General features: G+C 39.2%; 1 protein-coding gene across 1 annotated transcript in view; it reads right to left on the bottom strand.

The window, feature by feature from the left end:
* Nucleotides 1-13044, bottom strand: part of NUDT21 (nudix hydrolase 21) — a 704082-nt gene that overhangs the window by 312625 nt on the left and 378413 nt on the right. Inside the window, exon 4 of the mRNA XM_044081417.1 lies at nt 341-430. Coding sequence (XP_043937352.1) covers nt 341-430 — 90 coding nt within the window. The remainder of the gene's footprint in view (nt 1-340; nt 431-13044) is intronic.

Genomic DNA, 13044 nt, shown 5'->3' with positions numbered 1-13044 from the left:
AACACAAGCACATACTAAAGATGTAATTTCCCTGCTACAAAGGCTGCAGACCTGAGTGCAAATAGATAGCACCTCTCGCTGCGGCTAAACCAATCATTCAACTAGTCTAACAGCCTACGGGTGGGGAAAGGAAAATACAAAAGGACAAACTGTAAACTCTTAGCACTTCCCATAATAATCCTCCTCCTCTGAAGTTTATGAAATCTGACCTGCAGTGTGCTAGACAAGCTTCTCTGAAAACCCTGCCTCTGTGTGAACATGCGACTTACACAGCACTAAATGCAAACAAAATACTCTACAAACTGATTTTAGAAACGAGATAATGACCCTTTAAACTTACCTGTGGGGGTTCAAAGTTTGGTCTCCACCAATTGCCTATACAGTCATCAATAACCCAGTCCTGCTGCACTCCATCCTGGCGCCCAAGGATCTGTGTAAAATATAACACAGCAACTATATAAAAAACAGCATATCCCTAAAATTACCTTCATTTACATCCCCACAAAAACATTTCAAAGCAAACATGATGCAAGACTTTGATACAAGTATAAACTTCTGGCTTCTCATCTTGGAGACAACATATTGGCAGTTTAACTGTTCACTACTATTACTTTATACTCTACAGAAATTTAGCATTTTACTTAATTGTATGTATAATGCTAAATTCTCCATTATTTAAACTGTACGTAAAAACTGACTTGTTTTATACAGCACCTTTAACGCAAACTGCACTGGCAGAATACCAATTACTACTTATTCATAGAATGACGCATTAAAAGACAATAAAATACTTAAACTCAACTGTTTTATACATAGCAAAAAAAAAAAAAAAATCACCTGTGTATTAAGGAGATCTATCCATGAGTTATGAGTTTACATAGAATATTGTTTTTCTGATGGATCCAAAACAGTTTGGGTGATCCTCCCCTTGTGAACTGGTACTGCTACAGCCTGCTGCGAAAGTTAGGGACATTTTCCACATGGCAACATTTTGTTTAATGACTGGCATGTGTGCAGTTATGCTTTTCTTAAATCAGAGTAGGAAAACCACATGGTATACTGTTTGGTCCCAAGAAACAATTTTAACTGTGGCTGCAGTTACAAAAGGAAAGTCCCACTGTCTATGTAACAAAATGTTACCTGACCTACTCTGATGTCTGCACAATTTTGTTTTATAAAAGCTCAATCGCTACATACTATTTTTAAGTGGTCACTTTGCTGTTTACCCTGCTACACCATTACCCTTTCATTCAGTGATGTAATTAAAAAAATACCTCATCCTTTTCATCTTTTGAAACGGTTCGGTTCATAGTTAAGATATGGAAAATTTGATGATAAAAGTACTTTATGGACTTTTTCACTATAACAAGTATTGGTTATAATAAAGAATTTTTGAAAGCTAAGCAGTACCTCTCTTTTCAAGTGGGTATCATTTCTTTTGCGATATTCACGGTCTTATTTTTGAATTTATCTGGGCATTTGTATCTTACGAGTATATGTTCATGAAAGTGGAAGTCATCATACAACTCAAAGACAGTATTCTCAGCAAAGTTAGTTGGGTCACAGAAGACAGTATCCCAGGCAGTCTTCGTAAGTATGTCATTACTGTATTAACATTCTCCATTGGCAAAGGGATTATTTTCTTAGGACTGCATAACAATCATAAACTCAGATTCACTTAAATACTATTATCACAACTGTGACAGAAAATGCAACCCTAGGTGGGAAGCAGAAAGGTTCTATTTGTCAGTTACGATGCAAAGATTTTGCCATTTCTTGTTGAATTTCACACTACTTGTTACAAACTGTTTTTATTCACACAAACACATAATATTTGAGCGTATTGACAGTCACTATGCATTTTTTTTAAATCCAGTCAACCTGCATAGTTAATCTCCCATAATGACTATATTTTACTTACATCTAGGAAGTTTATTCAAGAAAGCCACAATCTGAAGGGGACACAGATGGTGTACAGTATATTCCTAGTGTATTATATTAATTGTCATTGACAGTAAAAATCATATGCACTTTCCTGACTTCTGGCTTTTAAGACATTTTACTGCCACATATCCCATCCAGTATCAAAAGTCACTGATGAAGGAAGGGGTATGATCTTAAATCTAATCTCTTTCAGATCATTGGTTTAAAAGCAGAAATAGATGAGCTACTCTATCATGAGCTGGAATCTGTACCTTTGTATCAAATGGATATGTCAGTTTGCACAGTGTTATCTCCTATGCCCCTTACCTCTGCATCCTTCTTATTTCCCTTCCTTAGAGATATCTGCTACTAAAGATGACCAACAAAACAGCAGCACAGGGCAAGGTCTCAGGCTTCTTGTTCAGAGGGTCCCCATGTCTTAATTATCTTTAGAATGAAACCCTGGCAGATCGCATAATACACAAGGTCGTGGGTCCCAAATGAAATATTTACTGGGTATGATGGTTCTGTAAAGTATCTGCTTCCTGCATGGACAAAACTTTCTGCCAACCACATATATGAAATAGCTACATAAAACTGCAAACATATACCAAACAATAATGAGCAGAAAAGGATTCCTTTACAGGGTACTTGAGCTGTACCAGTTCTGATGCAGGCCAAACTACAAACAAATGCCAGAAAACCAGTGAGATTCATAAGAAAATGAACCATAGCAAAAAAAAAAAGGAAAAAAGGACTGGACTGGCAGACAGCCGCTTTATCCAAGAAGTGTGCCGATAAGCAACAGGAGTAGGCATTTACTACATCTTCGGAAGTGTACTTAGTTCGATAAGTCAGACAGGAAGTTGAGCTGTCTGCAGTAGAAGTCCCAGTTGTACATAATACTGTAAAATATATCCTCAGAAAGACCGTCACTGTTTCTACAACTCAGGAGATTTAGTGTCTCTCTCGTTCGCCCTAATGTCTTTCACAGTCGTCTAAACTACATTTTCACTACTCTTAATTATGTGAAACAAATATGCATTTCTGTAAATCATACAACCAGACTATAATCATACAACTGTCATTTCAGTTTAATAGCACATTTACCACACTCCTAAGCAGACCATCCATAAAACAGCTCTTAATAGGCAACAGTCCTACACTGTTATATTCCCCAAAACTACCAGTAACCGTTTCCAAAAATTTCAGCATTAAAACATTTTTTAAGACAGACATTGCAAGACAGTAGGCACTTGGCATGTAAATAAAGGCTCTAAGTGATATGGTCACATTGACTAACACTGATGTGACACCCAGACCCCCATGTAGAAATTGGGGTGATGACTCATCTATATCCATTTTCCTGCACTCATCACCCTCACACACTCATGCAACCTTTACTTTGTTTTCCATCAACATTTCAATATATAAGCGACTCACTCTACAAAAAAAAGCGCACTTATTTTCATTTTACAGTCCATGTAATTACTTTCCTAGCTGTGATGCTCACTTAAACAAGACAATTCTAATCATCACAAAAATGTCAAATCAGTTTCAGTTAAGAAAAGAAAACGTGAAAGTAAAATTAACGTGATTAAATATGGTGCTGCAACGAAAGATTTGAAATTGTTATCTCAAGACATATCTCAAGACATATTACCTAACTCAAAGATGCAGTGGTCTTGGAAGTGGGCATATCAAATAGAGAGCTGCTGGTTAGGAAGCAAAGTTATACAGTGGTTGTACCTGCAGCTCTTCCCTTGGTAGGTATCAAAGCATGGAGTTGTGGGTGGAGCACAGAAAACAAACAGAAGTCTAGTTTTCACACACTGCTTTTTCCCCCTCAAATAAAAGTATTAAAATGGCAGAAACTGCTCCCTTACGCTGGACTTCTAGAATAACTGCGCAATTTAAGGAACAACGTCGCTGCTCCAGGTATAGGTCATCATTCTCACCAAAGAATCAACTTCATGTTAAATACCTGCAGAACAAGTCCTTGGCCTAGTTCCCTACACACACAGAGACAGACACAGACACACACACACCCCTAGACACACACACACCCCCAGACAGACACACACCCAGACAGACACACACCCAGACAGACACACACCCAGACAGACACACACCCAGACAGACACACACCCAGACAGACACACACCCAGACAGACACACACCCAGACAGACACACACCCAGACAGACAGACAAACTTTTTAAAGTCTGTCAACTCATTACACTCCTAAAAATGTGTTCCCAATTGACTCTTGCTTCCCCATCATACATCCAACATTTGCTGTCTGAAGAAATATTCTTTGAAGTCTACTTGGGGTATAAAAATATCTATGTAAACACTTCCAAAGATCCTAAATCTTCTACTATTTGTTGGATTTTTGGGAGATACAAATATATCCTCCCATTGTTTCTTTGTGAATTGCTTATCAGGTCTCTCTTTCCAATCCCTTAAAACAAAACAGTGTAAGAAACTTCTCTGTGTGGAAGATTTTCAGTCCATATATTTCTAGTTAATCACTGTAATTAATCAGATCAGACAATAGTAGTAGAAGTAGCGAACGTAAACTCAAGTCAAAAAGTAGTAATAGAAAATATATAATTCTACAGCATTACTAAGTATTCGAAATTAATCCAAGCAAGGCAGGCAGTCTGTTTCCAGTCGAAAATCCTTTATTAAGTACACAGACAAGCGATCCAAGTAAAACAAAAATAGAGTAATAATTTCCTCACAAGCTTTCTAAATATATACATACTTTTTATCAGGCATAGGAGTGGTTCATTGTGCTGTAAAACAAAGTGTTATTGGTACACATGTTAAATTCACATCCCTTCCCCCATCAGTGTGACATTCGAGCTGGTCCTTCCCTACCTAGTAGCTGTCATAATATATAGTCCTAATGTACTTTAATGGTACATCTTATTTAACCAAATTATTAAGTCTGTGATTTTATACAAGGCAATATACTACATGGCTGGAAATATATCAACCTTAGTTCATTTTGCGATCAGAAATTATATATAAATATATACATATACATTTTGCATGTAAAAATCAGTTTCTATTTTCATAACCTACTGTTAACAAAGATCGCTTTCACCCTTCTAGACTTCTTCAGGTCTGTGTACAAGAACCCTAAAAACCTATATAATTGTATAATTAGTTAGTATTGCTATTACCATCACTTTGAATAAAGTGGAAAAAAAGAGAACCAGAAAAAAGTAACAAAGATATATGTATGATGATGGAAACAAAATATACACTTACATTTCAAATGATTTAAAATGGTACTTAAAACCAATTTGCAGAAAAAAATAATAAAATAAAATACACTTAGTCATGTAAACAATGTGGCAATCTTCTAAGTTCCAGTGCACTTTTAATTGAACAGTAGTAGTTTAGTCCAGGCTTTCTAAACAAACTATACAATAGAAGGAGGAAGCTACTAAATGATAGAGCAAAATTCCAAAAAGGGAAGGCATCTCTGATCAGTATTAGCAAAAAACTACGGGCACTCATAAAATCGTCTAAGGCCAGCTTAGACAGAAAAATTGCACAGGACACTAAGGATAATCACAAGGCTTTCTTTAGTTATGTCAGGAACCTGGGTGGTAATTCCCAGATATGCTCAGAATTAGTCCAAAATGACAAAAAATACCCCTAACCCACAAACATTGCCAACATCCTAGCTGACAGGTTCAGCGCAAACCCCCACCAAAGGGCAAATATCTATCCAAGCAGAGTGCTGCCCCCCTGACATCTCAGATGCTCAGGTAAGAGCCGCCCTCTCCAAAGCAAAAAACACAGCATCAATGGGACCAGACGGTGTCCCGGGCTGCGTCCTACATGAACTCCAAGAAGAACTAAACCCAAACATAAAACTACTGTTCAATCTCAGCCTTACTACAGGATAGTACCCAAAGAGTGGCGTACAGCAACTGTGGTCCCTCTCCACAAAGGTGGTGCCTCAATGGATCCTGGAAACTATCGCCCCCATAAGCCTGACTAGCTTGGTCTGCAAAGCTATGGAAAGGATCATCATGGACCTCATAAATAAAGATATTGGGGACCTACAGACACTGGATCCTACCCAGTTCGGCTTTGTTAAGGGCAGATCCTGCCTCTTAAACCTGGTCAATTTCTTTGCAACAGTCACCAAGGCCATTGATGAGTGGAAGGTGGTCCATACAGCCTACCGAGACCTTGCAAAAGCCTTCGATAAAATACCCCACTCGGGCGTTATAGATAAGCTCACCAGCTTAAATATAAACCCCTATGTCACTAGATGGGTTGCAAACTGGCTCAAGGACAGAACCCACATGGTTAGAATTGCTGGAGCCATGTCAGACTCCAAGCCAGTTACAAGTGGCGTCCCACAAGGCTCAGTCCTGGGACCTCTCTTGTTCGGTATATATTTCTCGGAGGTACAGGCCAACATGGAAGGACTGTGGCTGACCAAGTTCGCAGAGGACTGCAAACTGGGCGCCATAATAGACTCTCCAGCCGACACAAGCATCCTCCAAAAGGGCCTCATAGAAACAGACAACTGGTGCCAGAGCCATGGCCTCAAGCTAAACGCCAAAAAGTGTATAGTCATCCCCTTTGGCAAAAACAAAGTGCCCACAAATTACCACATAGGTAGTAATCCATTAAGTACAGAAGAAGTAATTAGGGACCTGGGGACCCAAGTTGATAGCAATCTCTCATTTGACAACCATGTGGCCAAAGTGGTTAGAAAAACATTTTATATAGCCCACCTAATCATGAAGGGATTCACATCTTGATCAGGGGAGGTCATCGTGCCTCTTTACTCATCCCTCATCAGGCCCATAATTGAGTACAATGCCCCTTTTGGGATGTACCTTACCAGACACCTGCAGCAACTGGAAAGACCCCAAAAGTACCTCACCAAGAGGATCAAAGGGCTCAAACAGATGCCATATGCTGCACGGTTAAAGAAACTCCAGCTCTACTCAGTGGCATACCGCCTGATCAGAGGCAATCTGTGCCTGACGTATAAAGCCATGTCCAACCCGGAATTAATGGACATGCTGCACCTCAGAAAATTCAAATCCCATCCAGCTACGTGCTCGAGAGACTTGAACCTCAGCACTGAAATAAATAGGACATGCTGGAGGGACAGATTCATAACCCAGAGGCTTCCTTCACTCTGGAATAAAATCCCAGTACAGGTTAGGCAGAGTCCCTCATTGACTCTCTTCAAGAGGAATCTTGATGAGTGGATGGGAGATCGTAGGTTTACCACGGGTATCACTTCTGTGTCACTGTTAGACAGAGGCACAGTATACTAACCTCGAAAAAGGGCATAGCAAAATTAATTTAAAATGGGTGGCGAAAGCCAAACACACTCTGGCTAGGCTTATAAATGCCCTAGGGCAGATAGCCTAGTATGAACCTATGAACCTATAACCAGAAGTAATAGTACAGAAAGTGATCTAAAACAAACTGCAATACTTGTTGAGATTGTTACATACTTATTTCCTTTCTGTGGGAGATGTCAATCCAATCATACTAATTCAGAGTATTACTTTGTTAACCCTCCAATTTCTGTTACTGCCCCTAGAAGCCTGCCTATTATTTCAGGCCGTAGGGTGGCCACATGAGATCATAACCCTGCCACATTTTCTGTGTATTCAATTCTACTACATCTAAAAAGCATTCCCATAGCTCAATGCTGGAATGTTCTTCTCGTAGTTTGCAGTGTTACAGTCGGCTATCAAATCTCAATGCACCGGTTAGTTATCCATCAGTCTGAAACATTAAAGAAACGGTCAGGTATATCACAGACTTATAGAAGCTGGTAGCATGTGTAAGCTGGTCATCATAATAGTCAAGAGGGCTACAAGGGCTCTGGGTCTAATTTAGCTTGACTAGCATTTGACCATTTCCTAGACTTCTTGCCCTTTCAGAAAAATGTTCCATTTCCTTTTCCATCATTTTTTTCTTGAACATAAAGGAAATCTTTATTCAGCTACCACTCCCGTTGTTGAAAAATCCTTTCAACTTTACTCATTTCCTTGTGACTTGAGGAAGGGTGTGCCTGGGGAGACAAAATACGAGTCCAGTTCCACAGACACTACCTGGGTCCAAAAAGGCTTTTGCACCTGACAAAAAGAAAATGGTTTAACTTCAATGGATACAGTGGCTTGAATCACAGTCTTAGACTTTTACATTTCATCAGGAGTGGAACAAACTTGATTCTTTTCAGCCTGGTTCCTGTAGAATAACCACAATCTATGAAAATCCTCTTCCTGTTTAACAGCGGCTCCTTGCTGCATTTTCAGAGTAGCTACAGAAAGTGGTCCTTCAATTGTTTTTCTGGACCTTTATAACTATGGGTCTAGAGATCTGTTGAGGGGTTTGGCTGCTGCAAAAATACTAAGGACACTAGCAGTACTCTTTCTCCAATGGCACGCCTGTCCATCCACTTAAACCTCCACACCATAAATTTAAAGCAATCTTTTCCCAATATTCTTTCTGGGATGCTCATGAACCTTAAGCTCCATCTAACTTATAGGAGTTTTTCCCTGATGTTCTCCTACACAGCTTCTAGTCCCAATAGTCTCAACTTAAAAAGTCTTTTTTAATTACTTTAAATATAACCGATTAATATACTTCTTATTTTCATGATCTAGGTGCCCCCCCCCCCCCCCGTAAATCCATCATCTTCAATTTGTTATTTTGGTGAACTTTCTTAATGCTAGTCAGCTTCTTCAGTACAGCAATCATGGACCATTGAGGGAAACATCTGATATTATCCTTTTTGCCCATTCCTCATCCGATGGGTTTCAGATACAACCTCGGCAACTTTTCAGATCCAGAAGCTGCAGCTCAAGCTCCTCCCCTCACCCACACCCTGCCCAAACCCTGGATTACCTCAGATCTTGTTTGCCACTCGAAGTGTCAGATATAGTTGAAGTAGTCCATGTTGGCGTAAATGAGTTGAGACATACCTCCCTGGACTATATGAAGAGATGGGACTGAGGTCACTGAATGCGTGTCCCAGGCAAGTATGCCCCTAGCCTTAAGCAGCATTCTACCTTCACCCAGAATGAGGCCTCAATGCAAACAAAAAATGACTAACAATTTGCTTACTTTCTGGTGTCATTCCAGTGGGATCCAGTACCGGACACCCTGGGAAGATATAATCAACACGCCACAATGCTTTGCTAGAGATGGCCTGCATCTGTTTCACTTGGGCTTCAGGCAAAGCCCCTTACCTCCCCCCATAGTGCCTTTTCTAGGAAAGGGCATGAGGTCGATACTACCAACATAAAACTTTCAGCAAAACGCAAATTAAAGGTCATGCTGCTATTTCAGTTGATATACTCCTTCAGAGTTTATTTTAATCAGCTATGAGTACATATGACTTGCACCAAAGATGGAGCTTGCACTATTTTTGCTAAACAGCTGCAGAATTCTTCTCGGTCAGCGTTTTCTCCTCACTTTGTTTGACTGATCTTTTCAGGTTGTCTAAATTTCTTTCTTGCTGGCATTCAGGCAGTTCACTTACTACCCAAGTTACTGAAATTTACAAGTTCACTGGCTCTCTCTTATGAGTTTCTGTTTCCACATTGGGAAAGCTGAAATTAAGCACACTACGGAGCCATCTTGGAAGTCTCTCTCTCGCTGTATTTCAGTGCATTCCAATGACAACTTGTTCACAAGCAGCTGTACCCAAACCTCTCAAACTGCAATCATCAAAAATCTGGACAGACGCCCATGAAAAAGAGGTACAAATCTGTATGCTGATTAACAAAATTTGCATACATAATTATTTAGGCCCACCCATACCAATGGAATTGTGGGATACCAACTTTCAAACACAAACTAAAGAAAAGACAACCAAACTATGGCCCCAGAGCCCAGACCCTGTAGTAATTTGTAACCATTGTTTCTGAAATGTATATCAATGATGTTCACTGGGAAGGGAGAAGATAATGGACCTTAGGATTTTGTTTCTGGTGACTTGCAGTATGTGGGTTTTGTGGTAAAATTAGGGCATTTAATGGTAGGCAATATTCTAATCTTACCTAAATATTATAGTTTGCTAGGACCTCCAAAAGTCACACTCCATGGCCTACTGATCAATGGCATAGCAAGAGTTTGTGCCCCCCCCCGGGTTGTCTGAATTTGCCACATTTCCCCTGGGTCATGGTCGAATGGGGCTCCCCATACACAGTCACCCCCCCCCCCGAGCCATTCTAATGTTCCATTACTTGGCTATTTTGCCCCATTTACCATAAACACTAATGTGCATAATGCTTTACTTCTACAATGATTATTTGTATTTCATTTAAAACTTTTATTTTACATTTTATAGCACAAACATTAATAGACATCTGCAAAACAGAGCAATACAGTCTCACAATGAAAATAGACTTAGCATTAAAACAACTTTGCCCTTGAAACTCACATTCACTGAAACAGCATTGAAACCCATATTCAAAGAAAATACATCTGGTTAGTGGGGGATAAAGATTACCTTTTGGGCTGTTTTCAAATCATAAGCCCCTTGCACATGAAACATAAATGTGTTCTTTGATGCACCTGCCTGATAGTATTAAATTATAATACAGCACACGTATTCAAGCAAGTGTTACATTTATTGTTTCGAACATTTATCCAGTAAGCAATGAAAAAATGCATGAACCAATAATGACAAAACTGCCCAATACAGAACATTTCCATCATAAAAGTCTACTCAAACTTTTATATTCCACCAGTGGAAGTAAAAGTCATCTAAATCATTTCACATTAAAGAGATCTGTAACTACTGAAGAGGTTGCTGCTAGCAAACAGCTTTATATACATTTCATTGTTTCATCTACAAATAAAGTGCCTGTTGCCCTTGCGGAATAAACTGCCTATATTACATTAAACAAAAATGATAAGCTAGCAATATTGCAATATGGAATGGATAGCAAACTGATAACAGGTTCACAGTTACTAGGTATCTCCGCCAAAGAGGACATTCTTAGGACTACAGCATCTAACCCCTTTAAACGTACAACACAGTACAGCATCAGCAATCCATCTACATACTGCAGTAGAACTCAGAGACATCTGCATATAAAGCAAGTAGTCTACCTGTTGGGCTACTAACAGAGAGTAGGCAAGAACAGCACTAAACTGCTCTCCCCCTGAAGAAGAATTATGCAGCATAAGGACTCTGGAAAAAGCCAAAATTTATTTTGGGGGGGGGGGGACAAAAGCCAAAAACTAAGGACACATTTTAAACAGTGCTTGTATAATCTTACAAAGTTGCTAGAATGAAATGTTTTGTGTTACCATGCTTTTCCTGAAAGGCAGGAATACTTGCACTTAGATGGCTATTATTATTTAGTGAATTCTGTTCTCACTCGTTTGCCAGAAAACCACAAATTCTAAGAGGAATGGACCAAATGTATGACCCAAACATTCCAGCATTTTACACACACGATTTTGAAGTACAGCAAATACTTTACGGTGCCTCTCACTATTATTTATCTGTATAAACAATAAATACTTGTTTTACATACATATAACACAGTGCTGCCTGCTTTTCTCTTAAAACTTAGGACAAAATCCAAAAATAAGGAACAAGGTCGGAAGCAGAAGCACTTAAATGTAAAGTTGAAAAAAAATACAAAAATCTGTATCAACTTAAAATTTCTGAAGAACAGCAGTTCGGAAGCTACAATTTCAGTCAGCATTTGAGGCCATAATGATCAATGTTTAGCCACAGGGAAAAATACAATGTTGGTGATGGGCAAAGCAACATTTTTAGACAAAATCAGGAGCATCCCAGAAACCAACGGCTAATGAGATTTGATTAGGTACTAGCATTCTAAACTGCTGCTTATTTTCATCTTTCTTAATGCCTGAAGTGGTCAGACTGTTCAAGTGCATTACATAAAGAGTGAGGTTAAAGCTTTGTACAGTCAGTCATTAAAATTTTTATAAGCCACTCTGATAACAGATCATCTATATTTGGAGAACCATATGCAGTTTGAACACAAATGAGATTTATTTATATTTAAGATGGCAAAATTGAAACTGTTACCCCAAAAGCAAGTATGGGCACTTGAATTCTAATTAGGACACTACCAACATCCCATTTAGCCACGTAGCCTTTGTGAGCTGCATTTCCTTTCAAGCTGTAAATGGGGGCTCGCTGGTTTACCTCTGCTGCAAGAGACGCCTTGAGAAGGGCTGCAAAAGATAAATCTATATGTTTTAATTACTCTTCATTTCGCCTGATCAGCTTGGCGTTCATCACAGGCTGGTGAATAAAACCTAGTAAAAAGCACTGTTACTATTGTCTTGCAAAGCGCTTCACCAAAGTAAGCAGGGCCCTGCAACACTCTGCAAGCTCCTGCACGTAATTTCCAAGCTGCTGATACAGCTAGTTGAATAATGTTGCAGTGCAGCCTTAGGAGACGCCATTTACAGAAATGACTGACGGCTTAACGTTGGTAATTCATTTTACCTTTCAAGTATTAGAGCTCAGATGTGCTAAAGTAATGGGATGATTAATAAACTGCATACTTTTGTTTGGCATATTCCAGGAGCTCGAAAGCTCAAGCCAGATTATGTGTGCAGTCTTTCATTTTGCATATATGCCAACTACTTTAAACTGCAAAACTAATTAAATTATTTCAGTGTACATCTGCATTACATACTGCTTTGTATGAAAACCTGAACTTTTAGAAATAATTTTTCTGCTGTGTAATTATTTGTTCAATCAAACCCAAGACTCAAGTCTGTAAACTGGAACACAGAATCAGAACAGTTTTCTTTCCTGCCATGCATACAAATAAACAAATCCTGTAATTAGGTGGGTCAAGCACAGATCAGAAGCATTTCTAAGCAGTTAAAATGGCTCTAGTTTCCCATTTGAACTGAAGAAGCAAACTAGAAGATCTAAAGGGCTTAAACTGGAGTTCAGACTTTTGATTAAAACTGGTGTTGGTCTGGGCAGGGTCTTCTAAATAGCCATGTGATTTTTAATTTCTGTTATCAAGAGTTTTGCCTGTAACAATGCAGGCCAGAAACAGCTTCAAAAATGTCACACACTCACACCCACCACACCCCACACTCACAC

This window comes from Protopterus annectens, chromosome 8.part0 (assembly GCF_019279795.1).
Source record: "Protopterus annectens isolate FY-2018-M chromosome 8.part0, PAN1.0, whole genome shotgun sequence".
NCBI lineage: Eukaryota > Metazoa > Chordata > Ceratodontiformes > Protopteridae > Protopterus > Protopterus annectens.
This window is presented reverse-complemented; position numbering and strand designations above follow the sequence as displayed.